Here is a 25,069-nt window from a genome sequence, read left to right as displayed (position 1 = left end):
AGCTGCTAAACCTTTCTCAAATAGTGTTCTGAAAAAGGATATGGCCAGATTCGTGGTCATGGTTTGTGCATTAGAGTCCTTCAGGAATACAGCTAGTTTTTTAACTGCTGAATCGTATTGACGCAAGGTTAATTCTCGTTTAACAGACACTAAGAACAAGATGTTCTGAGGATCGATATTAGCATCCCTCTGTGCTGCGAACTTCATGAAGTCCATAAAGTTAGGGCTTTCTGAATTCCTGAGGAAGCAAACACAGTCCGCGTTTGTACTAGTTGTGATAGTCTGGGATTGGGAATCTGTTGAGGTCGGAGTCCCAATTCCAGTAGAAGCGGGAACCAATTGCTCTTGGGCCAATTGGGGGCTACTAGAGCAATGTGACCTTTGAACGTCCTGAGTTTGTTCAGGACTTTCAAGAGAAGATTCACTGGAGGAAAGAGGTAAATCTTCTTCCACACATTCCAATCTATAGCCATAGCGTCCGTGGCATAAGCCAGAGGGTCCAGGTTGGGGGCCACATAACAAGGGAGTTTGTGGTTCGATTCGGTGGTGAAGAGATCTACCGAAGCCCTGGTACTAGTTGACAGACCCAACTGAGTGACTCCTTGTCCAGGGACCACTCCGACTCCAGCGGAACTGAACGTGATAGCGCATCCGCTACCACATTTCTTACCCCCGCTAGGTGAGTGGCTGACAGGTGCCATTTGTTCCTGTCTGCTAGTGAAAATATGGCTATCATGACATGGTTCACGTGGCTCGACTTGGAGCCACCCCTGTTGATGCAGTGTACTACCACTGCACTGTCCAGCACCAGCTTGATATCAGATTTCTTGGCTGGATGAAGCTTTTTCAGGGTGAGGAACACTGCCATAGCTTCCAGTACATTGATATGAAGCTGGCGGAATGGTAGGGACCAGGTTCCCTGTACCTTTTTGTACTGTGAGTAACCGCCCCACCAGCTTAATGATGCATCTGTGTGGATCACTAAGGCCGGTGGAGGGAATTGCAGTGGAATTGTCTTTGACAAATTCTTGATCTCCATCCACAGGCGGAGTCTCTTCCGTAAGATCAGCGGGATAGGAGCTAGTTTGTCCCGGGATCTCTTGTTTGCTCTTGATCGCCAAACCTGGTTTATGTCCTTTAGTCTGGCTTTCAGTAGAACGTCCGTTACTGAAGCGAATTGGAGAGAACCCAAGATTCTTTCTTGGTTCCTCCGGGACGTCTGTTTACACTTGAGAAATTGTCTGGTTGCTTTGGCTATTTCTCTCCTTTTCAACGGTGGGATTGATAGAGTGTGGGAGTTCAGGTCCCATTGAATTCCTAGCCACTGGAAGCTGGACTCCGGTGTTAGCCGGGACTTGGTTCTGTTTATCTGGAAGCCTAGATGTTCCAGAAACCGGATTACTTTGACCTTTGCTTTGCGACATGCTTCGATGCTTGTGGCCCACACGAGCCAATCGTCCAGATAGGTTACTAGCATTACTCCTTGAGACCTTAGTTCTTGAACAACTGTCTCCGCCAATTTTGTAAATACCCTGGGGGCTATCATGAGCCCGAATGGCATTACTTTGAAGGAGTAGGCCTGTTTTCTTAGTCTGAAGCCTAGAAACGGGAGGAAGTGCCTTGCTACTGGAACATGATAGTAGGCATCTGTAAGATCTATAGAGGTGGTGACGGCCCCACGGGGAAGTAAGGTCCGCACCTGCGAAACGGTCAGCATCCGGAACTTGTCGCAGTGAATGAATAAGTTCAGACGGGACAAGTCTAAAATTATTCTTCGCTTGTTTGAGTCTTTCTTTGGCACGCTGAACAAGCGACCTTGAAATTTTAAATGCTTGACTCTTGACACTACTCCTTTTTGAAGGAGTTCTTGGGAATACTGATAAAAGGTGTTGGATGGAGGGGGACCTTTGAGCCAACTCCACCCTAGACCTTTGGACACAATGCTTTGGGCCCAATTGCTGAACCTCCAACATTGACGAAAGAGGTACAGTCTCCCTCCTACCTGGGGATTCTCACTGGTTTGAGGAAGGGCGTGCACCACGTCCTCCTCGGGAACCCTTGCCTTGGTTGGTGGCTCTTCCGCCGCCTCGTTGACGGAAGGCGCCTCTAGCTCTGCTACCCCTGCCAAACCTGTTGAAGGCTTGAAATGACTGGTTTTCAAACGCCGGGTTGTAAGCAGGGGAGACAGTATAGGAGGCTGAAGCTTGTGCCTGTTGTGGCGATTGTGTCAGCAGCACAAACTGCTGTTGTGGCTGCCCCTTAGAGGTTGAAGGTTGCGGTACCTGAGATACCAGAACCGCTTGTACCAGAGTCTGTTGTTGAGGGGCCTGGAAGGACTGGAACTTCCTAGGCTTCTTCTTTGACTTGGGATTCGATCCGGCGGACTCCGGTTTTCGTTTGGAGAAGAGTCCCCAGCGAACCCTTAGGCTCTGGTTGAACCTGACCGCCTCACAGTGCACTTCGTTCACTACCGAGGCCGGGAAGAGGTCAGAGCCCCATATAGATGAGGCTAATAGCTTGTTGGGCTCGTGGCCTCCGCCAGCACATGCTTCCTACCACTGTTCTTCTCCGTAGATTAGAGCCGATACTTCCGTCATAACTAGCGAGTTGAAGGACCTGCAAAGCCTCATCCTGGCGTCATACTCAGTTTGAATGAGGCTTTCAGATAGCCTGGGTAACCTCTCGCTAAACAGCGTGATGGCGCAGTCCGGCTTCAGTTTACCTACAGAAAAGGTGGCTGGAAGGTCTACCCAGTGATCATCAGTTCCGGGGAGCAGGAGGGAAGTTGGTTCTGTCTCCCGGAGCTAGGGCATAGGCTCGTCTTTCATTGCTGCCTGCAATGTCAATTCTGCCACCTTAGACGTGAACGGGATGGGCGTTTCATCGTCTACGGTGAAGATTGTGAACGGGCTCTTGAATGCCGTAACCCTGGTATTAGTGCACTGCCATTCCTCAAGGTTACGTAACCATGCCTGCTGGGCCTGGCCCTGGGAAAGAATTACTGTTTCCTTTGGGACCTTGTCTTCCCTCCTCATAGCTGCCTCCGTCAGGCGGACATAGCCTATGAAAGGGGGCTGTAATCTTTGCGGATAGAACTCGAAGTCCTCAAACCTTCGAGTTCCGCAGCCCTCAATCGTGAGCATGCCATCTACGAAAGGAGCATATGAAGCAACCCTCCATGGGTTGTTTGGCATAAAGGGAGGAAGGGTAGACAAGTCCGGATAGAGGCAAACTCTAAGCTGCCAGGCCGGACTGTGGAAGTCCTGTCAATGCGTTCTCTCGGAGACCTGCAATAAGGTTCTCCTGGGTAACCAGTCTATCCGAGATAGCATGGAAAGACTGCCCTGATGCCTCTAAGGAGGAGGACAATTGGACAAACATTTCTTGGAACTTGGATTGCACCAAGTTCCCGACCATGCTGCATAATATTTGCCGAAATATTCGCAGAGAAAACGTCAGGGTCAAAGGAGGAAGGTTCTACCTTCCCCTTAGGGACCTTGGATCTGGCCCCTTTTGAGGTGGACGTCTCAGGGTCGGAGGAGGAGGGCTGAGCCCTCTCCTTAGAAGTCTTGGTCCTTGACCCTTTAGAATGGGAAGCCAGTTTAGCCTTGTCAGCCCCGGGATGGTGAGCCGGAAGCTTAATGACAAGGCTGGTACCTGACTTCTTAGACAGGGACTTCTGAAGCGATTTAAAGTCTCGCTTGCCTTTGACTTTAGGGATCGCCAAGGTGGACTTCGGCCTGACCGACTGAAGTCTCCCGGTGAATCCCTGGAATGAGGTTGAAGTCGAAGGGGAAGAAGCTCTAGATGGGCTCAAGGAAAGCCCTTGAGCCCCTACAGTACCTGCCTCACAAACATTCTTATCGTTACCCATGCCTTCAACAGCCATGGGCTCGAGGTCCACATCCAGGGCAGCTACTTCCTGCGCGACTTCCGAGTGGAAGCCTCCTCCGGGGGCTGAGCGACCGCCTCTTGAATGGAAGTGATCAGGGGAGCTGCCACTTCGGGGTCTACGGATGACGTGCTCTTCCCGCCGGGGAAGATGAGAGTGGCCATCTCCTTGGAAAGGATGTAGGGTTGGCCCTTGGCAACGTTACGGCCAAACCCACCAACCCAGGCCTTCAGAGTGGCTAAAGCAGTCTCCCGGACCGCTTGAACACCCTGAAAAAGAGGGTTAACGTTAATGCTTAAGACTAACCTAGGTTAAACCGTAACTTATTCTAAAGGACATATCAAATTGACATAAATTTCACTGGTCCTCATTGCATTACAGTGTGAACTCCGGAACGCCACCTACCTCAGAGGAGATTTGGTCTACGAGCTCGTAGCATATGAGGCATTCTCATGGTGCCATACCACGGACTTTTTGAGGCGGATCACGCAGGTGGAGTGGGTCCAGCAGACCTCGTGCCCACAGGGGTCTTGGAGGACAGTGTTGCAGCCAGCCTCCATACAATGGGTGACCTGTAAGTGAAATGATAAATGAGTATCACCACTAACCTTCCGGACTAGGTCCGTGGTTGTGATATGCCATGACGCCGGAGTACTTCGGTGTTAATAAGTAACATGGTCCAGTCTCGACCTGCTCTTTAGCCGTGTACTGTGGTGAGGCATCCGGTAGGATAGCTTGAAACAGTGTGTTTCCAGCGATGCCGGAGATCAATTTAATCACTGAATCAGGATAACCCCCTATTCCATACGCCGGAGCAAGGAGTAGTCCGAACAAGCACCGGGTGAGGAGCAGGGGGAGACCAGGAAAGAAAGTTACACGGCGGAGTTTGACAACTCCGCCGTAGGGTAACTTAAAACTAGAACAAGGTGGGAGATGATCCCTGGCGGGGTTGGAGGACTCTGCCAATAAACTTAAACTAAAGGCAATGGATGTCATTATATGTAAAAGAACATGCATGCAACAAGCGTACCCTTTAAGGGAGGCCGGAGCCTCCACAATAATCAACCATACCAAAGCGGGCCTGGCTACCCCGGGGTCCTGCATCCGCCGGAGCGGGGAGGACATGGTAATTAATGATAGGGAAACGCAACCCGAGAGCCGAGGAGAACCGAGCTCCACCGAGCCTGGTGGCCAACCGAGGCTCGGCCGAGCAGGGCTCACCCCTACTCCTCTGGGGAGAACGGCAGGGTAGCTGGCCAGCTCGTCGAGAGCCCTCCAGCCACCTCCCCTGTCACCCTTGAGGGGGCGAGAGGGAGGGTTTGCTCGGATCGGCTGCCTGAGACAGCGTGAGCGAGTGTACCTCCCCCAAGGTGGGGGGAAGAGGGACTGGAAGGGTCGAAGTGGGGTGGCTCGTACGCGGTCGCCTGGAACTCTCTCGGCCGGGTGAACATCCACGCGGTGAAAAAGGCCAGCCGATCAAAGGAGGCCTATAGGCCAACCGAAGCCGTCTCAGTGAACATGTAACATATAAAATAAACACCCTATCCTAACACGGGGGGAAAGGAAGAAAAGTGAGATGAGAGAGAAAGAGCAATGTCCTGGAGAAGCTGGGCAGAGCCAACCGAGAAGGATGGGCAAGCCTGGCAACTCCAAGCAGCTAGCCTATATGCCGTGACGAAAAACGCGGGGCAGGCAGCCAGGGTGGCTCGAGGACAAAAGGGAGAAGGACCAGAGTCCTTCGGACAAGGGCCCCTAACGAAGAGGTAACCTGACAACTAAAAGATACATGCATGCATGAACATCTGGGCTGAAAGGTAACAACGTAGGCTATGAACCGAGAGTGCGTGCTCAGACAAAATCCCCCGTGTGGATAAAATAACAAAAACGTCAATAAATTGCATCACTGAAAATCATAGGAAGGTACTGCTAAACAAAGAATTGAGCCCAAAAGGTATGGGGGACCGATTGGGACACGAAACAAAGTAACACGAGGGAGCGAGCTGAGTATGGCGGCACGGGGACGGCGCTGCATGGGACGCCGTCTTATAAAAAGCTAAATAATTTGGTTAAACATGCCAAGGGCAGCCCCTAAATAGTGTCAACCATTAATAGCAGTACTTAGCTTGGATGCAGCAATAGCTTGACGTTCCATGATGATGGTAGAAAAATTCCAGGGAAAAAACACAACACAGCAAAGAAAAATGCGTGCGGCATGAGTCGTGCTATCAAAGGAATGACGTCAGAGGCGCTAGCCATAACGGTAGTGGGTAGTGGGCCTTAGATCGGCTCCTCTGTAGATGAGGGATATTGAAGAAGGATGAATCTAAATGGCAAAGGACCTCTGGTAGTGGTTTCACTCGCCCCAGAAACCATACCGACACCTTAAATAAAGGTGAGCGAGCCAGAATACTCTGGCATTTCCATATTAGCTTTTTTCTCTGGCATTATAGCAATATTTATACCTTAGAAATGTGTGCTAAAGGGACATTTCACGGAGCGACACAGGCTGAGCCCAGAAATTATGCATTATCACATACTGTGCATTATATAAAGAATCGAATTAACAGTTATAAGTAAATTTATTTATATACTATACACCAAAATCTCCATATATAGTACATACCAGCAATAGTCAATGATGAAGTTTCAGATTCCCCTCCTGGGTTACCTGCTGGATGCCAAGTAACATCACAGAATAAGGGATCTCCTTCCCTCATTCTGTCAAATCTGAAAGAGTAGAAATGCTTCTGTCAAATCTGAAAGGTAGAAATTTACATCTTTTGTGCCAAAATGGATTCACTATCACTAACAAGTATACTATGTAATCTACAGCCTTTCTGACAATCTCTTCTGTATTACCTAGGTCAAGAATTTTTCTTATTGGTCAGGACAGATGAGCATAAACGATGGCCTCACTGGCCATCAGAAAAGAAGTCAGTACAAACCCAAGAGAGTACTAATAATTAAAATGATTCTACTATTTGGTACTATGAAAAATTAAAAGGTTTAAATTTGAATGAAAAAGCAACCATGCTGAAACCTAATATCCTTAAAATAATTCTACATAAAATCATTAATTTATCAGAACCTTTATCTTCTGGCCATAATTACTGTCAGACCATCCTTGCCATACTAAAGATTTAAATTTGCACTCACATCCACGTTTTCAGATTTGTAAGTACTAAAAATAAAAATTATACAACAATTTTACAAAAAAGAGAGGACCAATGAAACAAAAACTAACACATAACAGGTATTGTACTTGAAATACAAACAATTTCTGTTGCATGAAAAGCCTATTTTTAGGATCTGATGTGGGCTCTTAAGGGAGTGATCTTAGATAAGGAAAGGCAATTTAAACTAATCCTTAATTTCAGGTAAGACACAACACTAGTATTCAAGAGCAACCACATAATACACTGGAAGCATACTTGCAGTTATTTGTCTTCTAAACAACTTACTTCCCTATACACTCAGTAACACTAAAGAATGCTCCAAAATACCAGCTTCAAATTTTATACTGATGTTCTTCCTTCCATCCACTTAAATATGGCAAATAAACGACAAGATGAAATACCATGATAATAATTCCATCTCACCTAGCTAATAGATTAACAGCTCCACCTTTCGTCCTTGGAGGGAAAAATTCCAATGAAAAGAATTTATCATGGGATTCAATACGATTATGAATCTTTTCTTTTAGATTGTGATAGCCACTAAGGTATTCAAGTTCATAGGAGTGGTTATTCTCCTCATCTATGTGGTGATGATGCTCTGGATGCTCTGCAATTAAGATGTAAAATGGTGAATAATTTATGCAATCACACAAAAAATAATTGTGAAAATCTTATCTCATAAAGTACGAGGCAGTTAACTTATATAAGGTACCTCAAGACATAAGATATTCTAGGATGTCTGTTTTCAAAGATAAAATATATCATACTATAATTAACAGCATATGTACTACTATAATTAACCTATAATCTTTACTATAACTAATCTGCTTGTTTTTACATATGAATAGTATGTAGTACTAATATGCTTGTCAAAAAGTGTAATAGCTAACCCATGGATTTTCAGAACTCTCAAATTTACTGGAAAAATATAAAAAAACAACTCTTGAAGGTAATCATTATCACGTCAGCTCAAAAACATTATTGACGACCCTAAAACAAAAGTTAAGCATACAGTTAAAAGAGAGAGTGACTCCACTTAAAATTAAGGTGAGAACAAGTTCTTTGCCTTTCTTAATATAGTATTAGATTTTATCCTCATCATTATGGAATGCCAATTTTGTAGCTAATGCCAATTATCCTAAAAAATCTTCAGACCTCTAATGAACTACATATGCTCCATTTAGTTTTCACCTGAATATATGCAATATATAGTAGTGTGATATGAATCTTGAGACTAACATGTGTAATACTCTGATGGAACAACTTCACTACACAGCTGCTTGTTAATTATTTTTATGTTCCATTTCAATTCATCAGCAACTTTTTTCATCTTATAGTACGAAGATTTGTACCAGGACATATGGCAAACAAACAAGAATACTATAACTTGTTCATATTATCTTTACCATTTTTTGTAACAGATGAAGCTCTTCTTCACAAAACTGACATCAAGAATAGTAAAGAATAACTTTGCTGTTCATACTGAATATTTTTGTGACAGCAGTACTAACCTGCTCCCGAATTCACCCCATCACGAAGGCTAAGAAACTGCTTTAAAATGGGTAGGGCAATGGGTGTTCCTGGAGACGGAAGCTCTACTGACCCTTCTCTAACCATGTTGCCTGAAAATTGTCAGCACCTGTAAACAAACATAACAAAGCCTGTTGAAAAATGTTGAAAAATTACAAATTTTTTAATCAATTTGATATTTCATAGCTAACAAACCTGATATTTTAACCGTATGATATTTTCCAAACACCAGCTGGAAACCAGTTAAAAACAATCAAAGATTGTAAGCAAGGAATCTGTGAGATCTGGCAACTCCTCCGTGTATGAGATGATAGCTGGTCAGAGACTGCACTACCTCGTGATGTCTTTAGTCTTTTCCAAACCCAGGAACTTTAAGAGAGAAAGAGACAGCTAGAGGTAGGCAGTAAATGTTAAGACCTCAGGTGTTAGTTATGAATAATACAAATTGATTAAAAAATTTGTCATTTGTTCATATGCAGAACAAACCTTTGGGCTTAACAGTAGGATAGACTTATACTTGGTGGGAGGTACAAATACCCTAAACCGGCTGGGAGTTAAGCCACCTGACCACCCTTCTTAGAAGAAAGAGTTCTAGAGAAGGTGGTCTCATGCCTGTGAGCATATAAACAGATATCTAATAACTCAGCCATCTGGGTTGACATACAATGATATATGAGCAGAATCACTGCAACCACGGAACCAAAGAAAATTCTGACTGTTCAAGTAACAAACCGTATAGTATTCACAGGGTTTGTTACCACGCCTCACTCCCTCTTGCTGTGGAGAGAAGAGTATTTGCTACTGAACAGAGGGTTTGATTATTTCAAAAACACAAAGCAAACAACTATCAGTATAACTACCTTACTCACCTGTATCAGACCAGTCCATCATATGATGTCTGAAGAAAGGAAAAAAAGAGAAAGAAAAAGACCAGCCAACACACTCATTCTCTCTTCCACACAATCATCAGGTAAGATACAAAATACCCTATTAAGGGTAATAGATGAATTATACAACGTATTGGGCAGCCCCCACAGGACCTATGGAAAATGTGTCTAAAGATCTGTGAGCAACATCTTTCAAGTAAAAAGAAGTGAACATGGACTGGCACAACCAGGAACCAGCTCTTAAAATTCTATGAAAAGCAAAATTCCTTTTAAAATGCCAGAGAGGAACTTATAACTCTGATGTCATGCGCTCTAGCCCACAAAGACTCAGTGAGAGAACTATCAGGTGAGGAATAAGCCTGCTTAACCACCTCACCTATCCAGAATGATAGTGTTCTTGGAAACCTCTTTCCTAGAACAACCAGTACTGACAAAAATTCTACATCATCTAGGTCTTATATGACGAGTCCTTTTAAGGTAGCACCTTAGGGCTCTGACTGGACAAAGTAAGAGTTCCTGTGGGTCATTGTCCATAAAGTCATTTAATAATGGAATGGAAAAGGAGGCAAAATCTGTCATAACGTACCATGGGATTTTGGGTCTTGGCTTTGTTTTGTTTGTATGGTTATTCAGCAACGGGACCAACGGCTTTACGTGACTTCCAAACCACGTCGAGAGTGAAATTCTTTCACCAGAAATACACATCTCTCACTCCTCAATGGAATGGCCGAGAATCGAACTCGCGACCACCGAGGTGCGATGCTAATACAATACCAACCACACCACTGAGGCACTTTTGAGTCTTGGCCACGAATTCCGGGACAAACTGAAAGGTCACCAACCCCCAACCCCTGGTATGTTTCACATCATAAATTAAGCCATGAAGCTCCCCCACTCTCTTCGAAGAAGCCAATGCCAATAAAAAACTGTCTTTAGTGTCAGATCTCATCAGATGAACGATGCAAGGGCTCGAATGGAGCTCGAGTGAGGCTTCTCAAGACAAGCGAAACATCCTGTGCGGGAAGGCTTGAGTTCCCTTGGAGAACAGGTTTGTTCGAAACCCCTCAACAACAAGGAAATCTCCCAAGATGAAGAGATGTCTACTCCTTTCAGGCGTAACACCAACCCTAGTGCTGCTCTGTAGCCTCTGACAGCAGAAAGAGAGAGACCTTTTGCATCTCTGAGATAGATAAAAGAAAATCTGCTATCCACTGAACAGAGGCTTTGAGTGGAGAGAAACCCTGTCAACGACACCAATCGCAGTAAACTGCTCATTTCCCATGGTAAACTGCCGAAGAGGATTTTCTGAGGTAACTGGACATATGCCCCCTTCCTCCTGAGAAAATCCCCTCACTCGGAGGAGATACTTGATACGTCTCCATCCGTGAAGAGACAGGGATTCTACTGACTGATGAAATCTTTCGACATGAGGTTGACAAAGAAGTTGTCACCACAGAGGAATCCCTCTTGGAACCTCTGCCAGAAGAGACAGAAGGTCTGGGAACCACTCTGCTTGAGGCCACAGAGGAGCCACCAAGGTCATCCTGAGATTTCAAGAACTCATTGCCCTGTTCAAAACTTGATGGATCAGGCAAAACGGAGGGAAGGCGTAAACCTTAAGATTGTCCCAAGGGTGTTGGAAGGCGTCCTCTGCTACAGAAAGGGGATCCAGGACCACCGAACAGTAAACCTCCAGTTTTTCGTTGAATCGAGTTGAGAACAGATTCAGCATAGGCCTCCCCAAAACCCGAATAAGCCTGTCCACCATGACATGATGCAAAGACCATTTCGTGCCCAAGATCGGGTTCCGACGACTCAGTCTGTCGGCTACCACATTCCTCTTGCCAGAAATGTACCTGGCAGAGAGCTCCACCTAGATTACGATTGCCCATTGGTGTAATTCCATTGTCAAGGAATGCAGGAGATGAGACACCAGTCACCCCCTGTTTGTTCACATAAGCCTCACCATGGTGTTGTCAGACATCAGAACAACTGAATGACCTTCCACTTTCAGCTCCAAAACTTTGATGTGAAGAAGCTTGTCTTAAGTACATAGTTCTTAAAAATGACATTAAGAATTTGTTAATCAGGAATTCCCCTCTACAGAAGAGTGGCTGCATATATGAGATCCCTTGAAATCAGTGCAAGAAAATGTACGTGGGACAAAGTGGAAAGGATCTCGAAACAAGATTAAAACAGCATAAATATAATGTTAGAACAGGGAATAATGCAAGCAGTTTGTTTCAACATATGAATGAATGCAACCACACTATGAATTGGAAAGAAGCAAAAGAGATCATGTTCTGTAAAGACATCATAAAACGAAATATTGTTGAATCATGTATAATAAAGAAAAATCGCGTAGATTTGATCAACAGCAGCCCCGGGATGTACAAACTGGATGAACTACTTGTAAATAACATTTTTAGACAATTAGTTTTTAAATAGTAGTACGATAGTTTTTATGTTTATTATTGCTGCCACAGAGGTGTCTTTGTAACGAATAATGAATTTTTGTATCACTTGACCCTGAAGAGGTGTGAAAAATACACGAAAGCGCTCGGTCAACTCCTTTCATTCCTTCCTCCAGCTTTGTGACTACATGAGATATTGCATGTTTTAGTGATAGTTCGTCAATATATAATATATATATCTATATATATATATATCTATATATATTATATATGCAAAATAAAAACACTGTATCGTGCTTCTAATAAATCAATAGAGGGATCCACAGTAATATCCTTGTTTATCTATATAATATTTATACAAAGCTTAAAGCTTTCGTCCATCCTACTGTAGACTTGATCACTAAGCAAATGAGACAAGGTATGGTGAAGAATTCCAAATAAACATAAATAAACAGACAAAGAACATTAACAAGGTTAAAAAATTCGAACAAGTCATTGGGTCGTTTGCCTTTCCATAATTCGCTGTGAAGAAGAAACCCCGGCGCTTTGTCCCGCCCCGTAGATCACAGCAAATTATGGAAAGGCAAACGACCCAATGACTTGTTCGAATTTTTTAACCTTGTTATGTTCTTTGTCTGTTTATTTATGTTTATTTGGAATTCTTCACCAATACCTTGACTCATTTGCTTAGTGATCAAGTCCACAGTAGGATGGACGAAAGCTTTAAGCTTTGTATAAATATATTATATAGATAAACAAGGATATTACTGTGGATCCCTCTATTGATATATATATATATATATATATATATTATATATTATATATATATATATATATATATATATATATATATATATATATATATACATATATGGTAAAATGTTTAAGATGACTGAAATTTTATTAATAATATAACCTCAAAGATTTATGCAGCAATAGGTTAGTAATTTAAGGTATATTTAAAGTAGGATGTTATTTAAGGTACATATTTGGTATCTGAACTTTCAAGATAGGAGTTATAAGCATTTTTAGTAGTGGTTCTAAGTATTCGTGGGTTTTAATTATTTGCGGGGTGTCTGGTACACATCCCCCGTGAAAATGGGGGATGTGCTGCAGAAGCTTCCCCAAGAAGCTCAACATTCTTGACAACACTGGTCACCATGTAAGGTCAAAACCAGAAGATAACGAAACCAAAGGCTCTCGGAACTCATCTTGCAGTGGCACTTGTACACGATCCTGACATGAACAGCGTATTGGCTCTTGTGAAGCACCCCGTGAACGATCACGTACACGTACGTCTGGTGAAACACGTACACTGTCGCGGGTGGCAGCACGCACATGATCATGTGACAATTTGAGTACACAACCTTGAGAGGTCAACCGGGCATGATCCCAAGATGAGGAATGTCGCTGACGAAGGTATCGCTATTTTGGTGCCCCTTTAAAGGTTTGCGGGGTAGAGCTCGACCCAAGCGCCCAGAAAAATTTGTGAAAATTCAAAAACTGCAGCTATGCTGCACATTTTAATTTCTAAAATCAATTTCACCATTGCCGAACACTACTGAGAAGATAAATCATACCCATCTACAAATTAAATATTTATTACAAATATATTTAAAAAATAAGTATGTAAAAAAAATAATTTACAAAAATATTTACAAAAAATACAAAACATACTATATGCAAACAAAAATTGAGGGAATCCTTCCTAAATCTATTATTTACAACATGCACTAATATGTAATTTACTGTTATATAAGAAATATTATTATCTCTCTCTCTCAGTCTCAAACAATAATTTACAAAAATATTTACAAAAAATACAAAATACGCTATATACACACAAAAATTGAGGGAATCCTTCCTAAAACTACTGTTTATAATATGTGACTGCCAGAAAAGGTGTCGGACCCATAGAGGTTATAAAAAAAAAAAAAAAAAAAAAATTTTTTGGCCAAACAAATTGTCAAAATTCCATGAATTATTTTGGTACCTAAATTAAATAGGAAAAGGCTAATTGTTTTATAGAATAAGTTCATATTATCCTAGAGTGGAATTATGTAAAAATGTTATTGTTATAATACAATAAAGTTTGTTCATACTTACCTGGCAGATATATATATATATATAGCTGTATTCTCTGACGTCCGACAGAATTTCAAAACTCGCGGCACACGCAGTGGGCGGCCAGGTGGTAGTACCCATTCCCATTTTCTATTCATATTTTTAATGCCACTGTCTCCTGAGGGGAGGAGGGTGGGCACTTAATTATATATATCTGCCAGGTAAGTATGAACAAACTTTATTGTATTATAACAATAACATTTTGTTCATGAAACTTACCTGTCAGATATATATATAGCTGAATCCCACCTTTGGAGGGTGGGAAGAGACAGAATAGGATTTTAGGAAACAAATCTAGGTAGATGATAGACATCTTGGTTCCTTACCTGTTAGCATAGCTGACTTCGTGATTACTGTCACCCAAGCCTGCCTTTGCTTAAATAGAGTTGCCAGCGAGGTAGGGACCTGTAATGCTGGTGCGCTCTAGAAGATCTGTCAACGGGGGTGTGACCACAATTTGACCAGACCTTATGACCATACATAAGAGGGCAATGAAGCAAAAAACCACCACCTGACTAACTAAGCAAAACCAACTTTAAGTTAAACTAACGATTGGAAGATCTCTGAGGATCTACCCAACAACCAAAAAAACGCAAATAAAAACTATACCTAGCCATTATCTAGAGGATAGGAGACGAGCTACTTCCAGCCCCCAAAACTGTGTCTGCAGAAATGTATGGTCCTAAAGAACAGCAGTTCTCATACGTCGTTCTCACATCTCTTAAATAATGTGAGGCGAATACTGAGTTGCTCCTCCAAAAGGTGGCATCAAGAGTGTCCTTCATTGCCATATTCTTTTGGAAGGCTAGCGAGGTTGCAACAGCTCTAACCTCATGAGCGTTACTCGCAGGAGGCTCAAATCAGTCTTCTTGCCAGATGAATGAGCCTCTTTAATAATGTCCCTTAGAAAAATGCAGTGCATTCTTCGATAAGGTAAATCTGGTCTCTTCACTGAGCACCATAATTTACCCGAAGGACCTCTTACTTCCTTCGTTTTTTGCAAATAAAATTTTATGAAAATTTCATTTTTGATTGTAGTGTCTTACGAAGAACAATTATAGAGCTGATTACACATTTATGGGCAGGTGGGATTCAGTGGACCACTAGTATTTTTAAATGTTACATTATTGCAATACCAGTAAACACTCAAGGTGTCTGTTGTACCTTACCTTGTAAGAGAGCTACAGCAGACTGTTACTGCCTCTGGTCGGTGCTAGCTTCTTACTATTGTAGAGGAATTGGAATTTGACCAAAGTTAGCCTCTACAGGAGTGGAATCCTTCCTTTAGTAGTTCAAGCGAGTCAAGGCTGACTGACGGAGGATAGTAACAACAAAAGATTGCCCTTGCCCTGGGCTAAGACCAGAAATCAATCATACAAAACATTTGTCACCAACACCAGATTTAAAAACATATATACCCAACCATTGTAAAATCTGACCTAACAGACTGGTGAGTATCCCAGGTACTCAGTACCCCCAGCTTCCCTTGAACTCGACAACCTATTCAAGGTGAAAAGTTAGCATAGAGGTGACGGACCCCTGTGCCGTTTCTCCCAACACCATGCCAGAAACCGCCACCGGACCTAACGTTTTACAATTCTCGAAAACCGTTTCTATCTCTTTGAGATAATGACTCGCAAAAACCGAATTCGATCTCCAGAACGTGCTCTGAAGAATCGAAGCTAAAGATAAATTCTTTCTGATGCTAAAGAAGTTGCCACTGCTCTAACCTCGTGAGCTTTAACTCTCAGAACGGAAAGATTGTCGTTCTCGGACTGCGAGTGAGCTTCCCTGATAAGCTCTCTAATAAAGAAAAAAAAACAACGATTATAGCATTCTTAGAAAGAGGACGAGAGGGATTTTGACCGAGGTCCAGAGCTTAGAAGATTGTCCTCTGATACCCTTAGTGGCAAAACAGATACTGCTTAATAGCCCTGACTGGACATAAGAGCCTTTCTTCCTCCTCATGTCCAAACCAAATCAGAATAAGTTCCTTACCACAAAACTCCTCGGCCAGGATTAGAAGATTCTCATTTTTGGCTAGAAAGGTCAAAGATACCGAAAATACAGCATTGCCTTGAGAGAAACCAAAAAAAAAAATCCGACTCTTTTGTCTATAGCGTGCAATTCGCTGACACGCTTAGCAGAAGCTAGTGCAATAAGAAAGAGTGCCTTCTTAGTCAAGTTCCTGAGTGAAGCCGACTTCAAAGGCTCAAACGGTGGCCCCATGAGGAACTTAAGCACACATCTAAGTTCCCAAGCCACTGTATCTTGCGGGAGCTTAGTGGTTTCGAAAGACCTAATGAGGTCCGACAGATCTGAATTGGAGGAAATATCCAAACCTCGTATCGAAAAAACCGAAGAGAGCATGGCTCTATATCCTCTGATCGTCGAAGGAGCCAGTTTTCTTAGAGTTCCTAAGAAATAGAAGAAAATCTGCTATTTCTGTTTAAAGAGGTCGCAGAAGTAGAGACTTTAGCACTTCTACACCACTCTCTGAAGATTCTCCACTTCCCTTGATAGAGTTTGTTAGAAGACTCTCTCCTACAACGAGCGATAGCTTCTGCAGCTCTTCTTGAAAATCCTTTCGCTCTGACAAGATTCCGGACAGTCTGAACCCCCCTGTCAGAGCTAGAGCGGACAAGTTTTGGTGGAACCTCTTGAAGTGAGGTTGTTTGAGAAGCCACTTCTCTGGAGGAAGAAGTCTGGGGAAGTCTACTAACAACTGGAGAAGGTCCGGGAACCACTCTTTCCTGGGCCAAAAGGGAGCGATTAACGTTAGCGTTACATTGCTGTGCGACATGAACTTGTTCAGCACCTCTCTTATTAGACCGAACGGAGGGAATGCATAAGCTTCCAGACCCGACCAATCCAACAGCATTGCGTCCACCGACCAAGCTAGAGGATCTGGGACTGGAGAACAAAAGAGAGGAAGACGGTTGTTCCTCGATGTCGCGAACAGGTCTATTGACGGTCGTCCCCAAAGGCGCCAAAGTTTCTGACAAATCTTGTTGTCCAAAGTCCACTCCAGAGGTAAACACTTGCTGTTGACGACTTAACTCGTCCGCCAGGACGTTCATCTTTCCGAACAAATCTCGGGACTAGCTGAACCTTCGCTTCGTTTGACCACAGGAGGAGATCCTTGGCTACTTCGTACAGAGAGAAAGACGAGTCCCCCCCTGTTTCCGCACGTACGAGAGAGCCGTGGAGTTGTCGGAATGCACTGCCACTACTCGGCCTTCTACTAAGCTCCGAAACTGTCTGAGCCCTAAGAAAATTGCTAACAGTTCCTTTACATTTATGTGGAACTTCTTCTCCTTCTCCGACCAAGCTCCTGAAGTCCGTTGATTTCCCAGTAGGGCTCCCCAACCTGTGTCCGCGATGCGTCGGAAAAGAACTGTAGGTTCGGGAGGATGGGTCGTAAATCTAACCCTTCTTCCAACCTTGCTCGAGAGAGCCACCACCTTAGGTCCTCTTTTATTTGATCTGACAGGAGGTAGGTCGAGTCTGGTTGTGTCTTCCTGCACCAAGAGGCTCTCAGGAAAAACTGCAGAGGTCTCATGTGCAGTCTTCCCAACGTCACAAATTTCTCCACTGACGTCAATTTGCCCAGGAGCCTCATCCACTGATTGGCAGAACTTACCTTTTTGTCCAAGAACTCCTGAACTGTCTCCAGACAGCCTTGAACCCTCTTCGGGGACAGAAAAGCCCGAAAAACTTGAGCATTCAGAATCATCCCCAAATAAAGGATGCTCTGAGATGGAACCAACTGGGACTTCTGTTTGTTGACCAGAAATTCCTACTTTCTGGCAAGATCCAGAGTTTTGTTCCAAGGTCCTTCATGCACCGACTCTCTGATTCCGACCGGAGAAGCCAATCGTCCAGATAGAGGGAGAGCTTACTCCTAATATGTGTGCCAGCTTCCTATCGGGGATAGAACCCCTGGTGAAAACTTGAGGAGCGGTCGCTAGTCCGAAGCAAAGCGCCCGAAACTGAAACACCTTGCCATTCGAACATGAACCTCAGGTACTTCCGAGATTCGCGATGTATCGGAATGTGAAATAAGCGTCTTGCATGTCCAGAGAGACCATCCAATCCCCCTGTCTGATGGACTCCAGAACCGACCGAGTGGTCTCCATATGAAATTTTGTTTTCTGGACATGCAAGTTCAGGGCGCTCACATCCAAAACCGGCCTCCAGCCCCCTGATGACTTGGGAACTACAAAAAGGCGATTGTAAAAGCCTGGAGGAAAATCCCCTTCTATCTGTTCTATCGCTTCTTTGAGAACAAGCGCTTCCACTTCTGCGGCTAGCGCCAGAAATTTGTCTGAGCCCGGAGAGTATGCTGGAATGGAATTGGCACAGGTGAGAGCGAGGGAGAAACGAGAGGAATACGATAGCCGAACTTGAGTACTTGCACTACCCAGGCTTCTGCTTCCTCCCTGTTTTCCCATTCCTCCCAAAACAGAGCCAGCCTGGCTCCCACTGGTGCATGAAGAACCGAGCTTTCATTTGGAAGGTTTGTTAACCTTGGCCGAGGCCTTAGACTGAGGTCGCAAATTCGATTTCGGCCGAAAGAAGCGCTTGGGTTTTCTCCCTCGAAAAGGCGCTTGGGCCCAGAGGAGAACCGAAGGAACAGTCTCCACAGGAGCTTTAGGTCTCTTAGTAGACTGTCCAGTAAATCCGAAGTATTGATTTCTTATCTAGCGCAGACGAATTGACAACACTACATCGTCTGGAAAAAGGTTATCTTTCACAAAAGGAGCAAACAAGAGAGCAGACTTCTGTTGGGACGTAACCCTTTTAGAAGCAAAGGAGCACCAAAGTTGCCTTTTCTTAAGGGTACCAAAGGCGATGAGCGAAGCTAACTCATCATCCATCCCTATGGATTTTTGTCCGCACAGGACAGAACACCAATCCAATCTAAGAAATCTAAGGAGACGTGAATAACACGAGAGGTGATGTGAATCCTCCTCCTCTACTTCTTCTTCATTCTCCGATACCGCCGAAGAAGTAGACGGAACTACAAACCGGATCTGAAGGTTTCGAACCACCCTTGGACTCATTCATACAGTGGTTAACATCTCTAACTGCTTGCGCAAAGGCGCCAGGAGACGAATCAAAAACAGTTAACGTAGGCTTGGAAGAGCCTAAATGTTCAGCAGGAGGCGGAAAAACTACATTGCGCCTCGCTCGGAGCCGCCGAAATTCGAGGCGAAACAGGCGCATCACAGGGCGTAACAGACGAAAAAAGCGCCTAAAGAAAACACCCTTAGAACTGCTAGCTACAGCGCTAAAACCACAATCTCTACTAGTAGATGGAGCCGAAAAAGGCACAGATTGAGGCGACGAACGAGCCGCTAACGGTCGAGGCGCAACCCTACTCTCAGGCCTCCTTATACCGCTTGACTGGAGGAGGCGAAGAATCGGCGCCTGAACGCCTCTTTAAGGGAACGCGAAAGGGCGCGAATCTCGCCAAGAGCGCCGTGCGACCGGAGACGAATCGCTTGAATCAGTTTGAAAGGCGTCTGACCGCAACACCTTTCCAACGCTTAACCGAGCCCTGTTGAGGCGCAACAGGCTCAACAAGAGAGGCGCCTGTCTGTGGGCAAATCCCGATCGACTCCCTTTGGACTTCCGGTATGTCTTTCTTCCCCGGTGCGGGGGAGCTGGACAGTGACCTTTGTCTAGGAGACGTGGTCAGTACAGACAGACAGCACCCTCAACACACTCTTACCTGAGGCCGCTTTCTCCAAAACTTCTTAACTGAATTACCAAGTTGCAAAAAACCGTATTAGCTAGTACCGAAAATTTCTGATCTAACCTCGATTCCAGACTGGCAATGGTGTCGGAAGAAACTACACGGGAAGCCGGAGAAGTGGGATTAGTAGGAGGAATAGGGGAGGTGTAGTTAAAGGAGACATAACAATTTGAGGAGAAACAGAAGGAACAGATGCATCGCAAGACGAAGCAGAGCTAAGTCTACTTTCCCTAAGCGCTGCTTTTCTAATTCTGTCTTTAGCTAATTTCTCCGAGTATGAACTAAAAAAAACTTCCATTGAGAATCAGTCCAATCACTACACCTCGTTACATGTTCGATCTGCTGAACAAACCTGTCCCCTACACTTAACACATTTAGTGTGAGAATCATACTCTAGCTTGGATAATCTAGTTTTTACATCCTGAGATGCAAAACCTAACTCCCGACGGACTAGAATCCGACATGGCAACGCCTCCTAAATAAAAAGCAAAATAACAAACAACGCCAAAAAAGAGTACTTCACCAATTCGAAGATCAAATCCACAAGAAAAAAGCGAAGCAAAGTTATCCAACCGCACCGACCACCGATGTTCACCGGACGCCGGCAGGAAAAGAATTGGATTCACCTGGGCAGTTGTACCTGTTTCCCGCGAAGTAGGAGGGGAGATGACGTCATCACCACCAGTGTTGGCGACGCCGACGCGCTAAATTTGAATTTAGTATCCTGCCGCTCGTGAAAATCACGGCTCTATAATTGTTCGGTAAGACACTACAATAAAACTATACCTAGCCATTATCTAGAGGATAGGAGACGAGCTACTTCCAGCCCCCAAAACTGTGTCTGCAGAAATGTATGGTCCTAAAGAACAGCAGTTCTCATACGTCGTTCTCACATCTCTTAAATAATGTGAGGCGAATACTGAGTTGCTCCTCCAAAAGGTGGCATCAAGAGTGTCCTTCATTGCCATATTCTTTTGGAAGGCTAGCGAGGTTGCAACAGCTCTAACCTCATGAGCGTTTACTCGCAGGAGGCTCAAATCAGTCTTCTTGCCAGATGAATGAGCCTCTTTAATAATGTCCCTTAGGAAAAATGCCAGTGCATTCTTCGATAAGGGTAAATCTGGTCTCTTCACTGAGCACCATAATTTACCCGAAGGACCTCTTACTTCCTTCGTTTTTTGCAAATAAAATTTTAGAGCCCTAACAGGACACAGGACTCTCTGGTTCTCGACCAACTAAGTCTGTCATTCCCTTGATCTCAAAGCTCTTGGGCCAAGGGTTGGACGGGTTCTCGTTCTTGGCCAAGAACGTGGGACTCAAAGAGCAGACAGCGTTATCTCCTTTGAAGCCCACATGTTCACTGATGGCATGAATTTCGCTAACTCTCTTCGCCGTCGCCAGAGCAGTTAGGAAAAGAGCCTTTCTCGTCAAGTTTTTTAAGAGACGCTGCGTGTTCAGAGGTTCCGGTGTGAATGGAATCTTGACATTAGATGTCTCTTTTTAAAACAACATCTAAAATTCCAGGAGAGGAAGGCGGCCTCCTAGCCTCGAAACTGATCATTCGTGGTTTCAAACGATCTTAAGAGATCATGAAGATCCTTGTTGTCAGCAAGATTCAGGCCTCTGTGTCGAAATACTGCTGACAACATGCTTCTATATCCCTTAATACAGTAATACTTTGGGTTACGAACAGATTAGTATACAAATTTTTTAACTTACGAAGTGACGCCCTCATTCTGGAATACGAATTTCACTTGGAATATGAATGCGCGCATTTCCATCATGGGAGGCCGCCTGCTTTGTTTACATCGGACATCGGATGAGCGTGGGATCTGCGAACGCATTTTTTTCGGCCAAAACTTAACGCCTGCTTTGTTTACATCGGACATCGGATGAGAGTGGGATCTGCGAACGCATTTTTTTTGGCCAAAACTTAACGAAGGTCACGTGACTTCCTCCCACGCATCCCTTGACCCTTTTTAAACCATAACGCTTTCACTATCTCGCTGGCGGTAAGATTGAACGCATCTGTCCGTGATACGCTCTCAAATTTGCTTAGTGATTTGCGCACGTGTTGTGTTTCCGTGATAGTGCTTATACATTACTATTACCCAATACTAAAGACAACAAATGGCTCCCCAAGATGACAGAAGGCAAGCAGCAAGAAGGAAAGCATAAGAAAGAAGGAGATGATTACAGTCGAAATGAAGAAGGAAATTATCCAAATGCATGATAAAGGCGAGCGTGTGAAAGACATTGCAGCATTCTTCAAGCGGTCGCAATCAACGATCTGCACTATTTTGAAGAAAAAGGAAGAAATTAAAGCCAGTAAAGCATCAAAAGGTGTCACAGTATTGACGAAACAACGGCCTTATATTCTCGACGATGTAGAAAATTTGCTCATGGTTTGGATAAACAAGAAGCAGCTGGCAGGAGATTCCGGAGAGCATCATTTGCGAAAAGGCTCGTAAGAGTGCAACAAATTTGTTTATCAATAATGGGGTGGGTCATTTCTATAAAATTTTAAAGAACAGGCAAAAGCAAGCCTCCATAGAAAAATATTTTTTCAAAATTGTGAAAGACGACACAGTGTCGCGTAAGCGTAAAATCAGTGATCGTAGTGAACGGTTTGTGCTCTAGAGAAAGAACTAGAAAGTCTTCCAGAAGTGTTCACGGAGGGAGATTTCCCCCCCAAGCCTAACCCTAACCCTCCTCCTCCTCACCCTTCCCCTCCTCCCGTCTCCGTCAAGCTAGCAGCCACACTCCCCAAAGGTAAAGTTCAGGTTTTACTGTGCATGCATATTAAATATGTTATTGTTATAATACAATTAAGTTTGTTCATACTTACCTGGCAGATATATATATAGCTGTATTTTCCGAAGTCTGACAGAATTTCAAAACTCGCGGCACACGCAGTGGGCGGCCAGGTGGTATTACCCATTCCCGCCGCTGGGAGGCAGATATCAGGAACCATTCCCATTTTCTATTCATATTTTCTCAGTGCCACTGTCTCCTGAGGGGAGGTGGGAGGGCACTTAATTATATATATCTGCCAGGTAAGTATGAACAAACTTAATTGTATTATAACAATAACATTTTGTTCATGTCACTTACCTGACATATATATATAGCTGAATCCCACCTTCGGATGGTGGGAAGAGACAGAATAGGATTTGTAGGAAACTTAAATTAAGTAGATGATGTACACCTTGGTTCCTCACCTGTTAGCAAAGTAGACTCTGTGATTACTGTCACTTAAGCCTGCTTCTGCTTAAACAGAGTTGCCAGCCAGGTGGAGACCTGTTAGTGCTGGTGCGCTCTTGGATGCTCTGTCAACGGGGACGTGACCTCAACGTGACAAGACCATCGAGCCATACATATGAGGGCAACGAAGCAACTGACCACCACCACCTGACCAACTAACCAAGATACTGAACACTAAACTAAGAGATGGAGATCTTCACACAACTCACCACCCAAAAACCACAACAATAAAAAAACTAACCTAAAACCTAACAACTAAGGGATAGGGAAAGAGCTACCTCCAGCCCCCAAACTGTGTCTGCAGAAACGTATGGCCCAAGAGAACAACAGTCCTCGTATATCGTTCTCACATCTCTTAAGTAGTGTGAGGCGAATACCGAATTGCTCCTCCAAAAGGTGGCATCAAGGATGTCCTTGATCGGACCATGTTCCTTTTGGAAGGCAAGCGAGGTTGCGACAGCTCTGACCTCGTGAGCTTTCACTCGCAGAGGCTCAAATCAGTCTCTGATAGATGAATGAGCCTCTTTTATTACGTCTCTCTGAAAGAAAGCCAAAGCATTCTTGGATAATGGTAAATCGGGTCTTTTCACCGAACACCACAGATTATCTGAGAGACCTCGTACCTCCTTCGTCTTGCGAACATAAAACTTTAGAGCCCTGACAGGGCACAGGGCTCTCTCAGGTTCTTGGCCCACAAGGCTTGTCATACCCTTAATTTCGAAGCTCTTGGGCCACAGGTTAGACGGGTTTTCATTTTTCGCTAAGAAAGTGGGACTCAAAGAGCAGACAGCGTTGTCACCTTTGAAGCCCACCTGTTTACTGATGGCTTGAATTTCGCTAAATCTCTTCGCCGTCGCCAGAGCAGTTAGGAAAAGAGCCTTCTTTGTCAAGTTCCTAAGAGACGCTGCATGGAGAGGCTCGAAAGGACTCGACATCAAAAGTCTTAGAACTAAGTCTAAGTTCCAGGAAGGAGGCCTCGCCTGAGGTATCTTGGTTGTCTCGAACGATCTCAAGAGATCGTGAAGATCTCTGTTGTCAGTAAGGTCTAGGCCTCTGTGTCGGAAGACCGCTGACAGCATACTTTTATATCCCTTGATGGTCGGGACTACCAACTTCTGCACATTCCTTAAGAATAGCAGGAAATCGGCTATTTGGCTCACAGAGGTAGTGGAAGAGGAAATTCCCTCCTTTCTACACCATGCCCTGAAGGAAGCCCACTTCGACTGGTAAACAGCTCTCGATGAAGCCCTCCTTGCGTTGGCGACACGCTTTTTGCAGCTGCTTAAGAAAAACCTCTCGCTCTGGCCAACTTTTCGATAGTCTGAACGCAGTCAGATCCAGAGCGGAGAGGTTTCGGTGATATCTTTCGAAGTGGGGCTGTTTGAGTAGATCTTTTCCTCCAAGGCAACGTCCTCGGAAAAAGTCTACGAGGAAGGACATTACCCTCCGTGAACCATTCTCTTGCGGGCCACATCGGGGCGACCAGGGTCAACCTCGTCCCCTCTGACGCCGCGAACTTCCTCATGACTTCCCCCATGATCTTGAATGGCGGGAAGGCATACAGGTCTAAGTTCGTCCAGTTCCAGAGCAGTGCATCTATAGCGATTGCTCCCGGATCCAACACAGGTGAGCAATAAAGAGGCAACCTCTTCATCCTCGACGTCGCAAATAGATCGACTAAAGGACGTTCCCCACAGCTTCCATAACTCCCGACAAACGTCTTGGTGCAGAGTCCATTCCGTCGGCAGGATTTGGTCCTGTCGGCTGAGAAGGTCTGCTCTGACGTTCTGGACTCCTGCGATGAATCTCGTCAGGATCCTGATTTGCCTTGCATTTGCCCACAGCAGAACCTCCCTCGCTAAGTAAATTAGAGGACGGGAGTGTGTACCTCCCTGATTCTTTAGGTACGCAAGGGCCGTGGTGTTGTCCGAGTTGACTTGGACAACTTTGTCTGCAACCTTTACTTGGAAGAACTGTAGCGCCAGGAAAACCGCCGCTAGTTCCTTCACATTGATGTGCCA

General features: G+C 44.4%; 1 protein-coding gene across 3 annotated transcripts in view; it reads right to left on the bottom strand.

Moving 5' to 3' along the window:
• The window catches only part of LOC135210982 (methylenetetrahydrofolate reductase (NADPH)-like), a 183,386-nt gene that overhangs the window by 60,246 nt on the left and 98,071 nt on the right, over nt 1-25,069 (bottom strand). For all 3 annotated transcript variants that reach the window (XM_064243981.1, XM_064243982.1, XM_064243983.1), the window contains exons 2-4: nt 8,580-8,707; nt 7,492-7,675; nt 6,516-6,619 (exon numbers count right to left, since the gene is read on the bottom strand). In XM_064243981.1, the coding sequence (XP_064100051.1) occupies nt 6,516-6,619; nt 7,492-7,675; nt 8,580-8,685 (394 nt within the window). In that variant the 5' untranslated portion in view covers nt 8,686-8,707. The remainder of the gene's footprint in view (nt 1-6,515; nt 6,620-7,491; nt 7,676-8,579; nt 8,708-25,069) is intronic.

The sequence above is a fragment of the Macrobrachium nipponense genome, chromosome 4 (assembly GCF_015104395.2).
Source record: "Macrobrachium nipponense isolate FS-2020 chromosome 4, ASM1510439v2, whole genome shotgun sequence".
Lineage (NCBI taxonomy): Eukaryota > Metazoa > Arthropoda > Malacostraca > Decapoda > Palaemonidae > Macrobrachium > Macrobrachium nipponense.
This window is presented reverse-complemented; position numbering and strand designations above follow the sequence as displayed.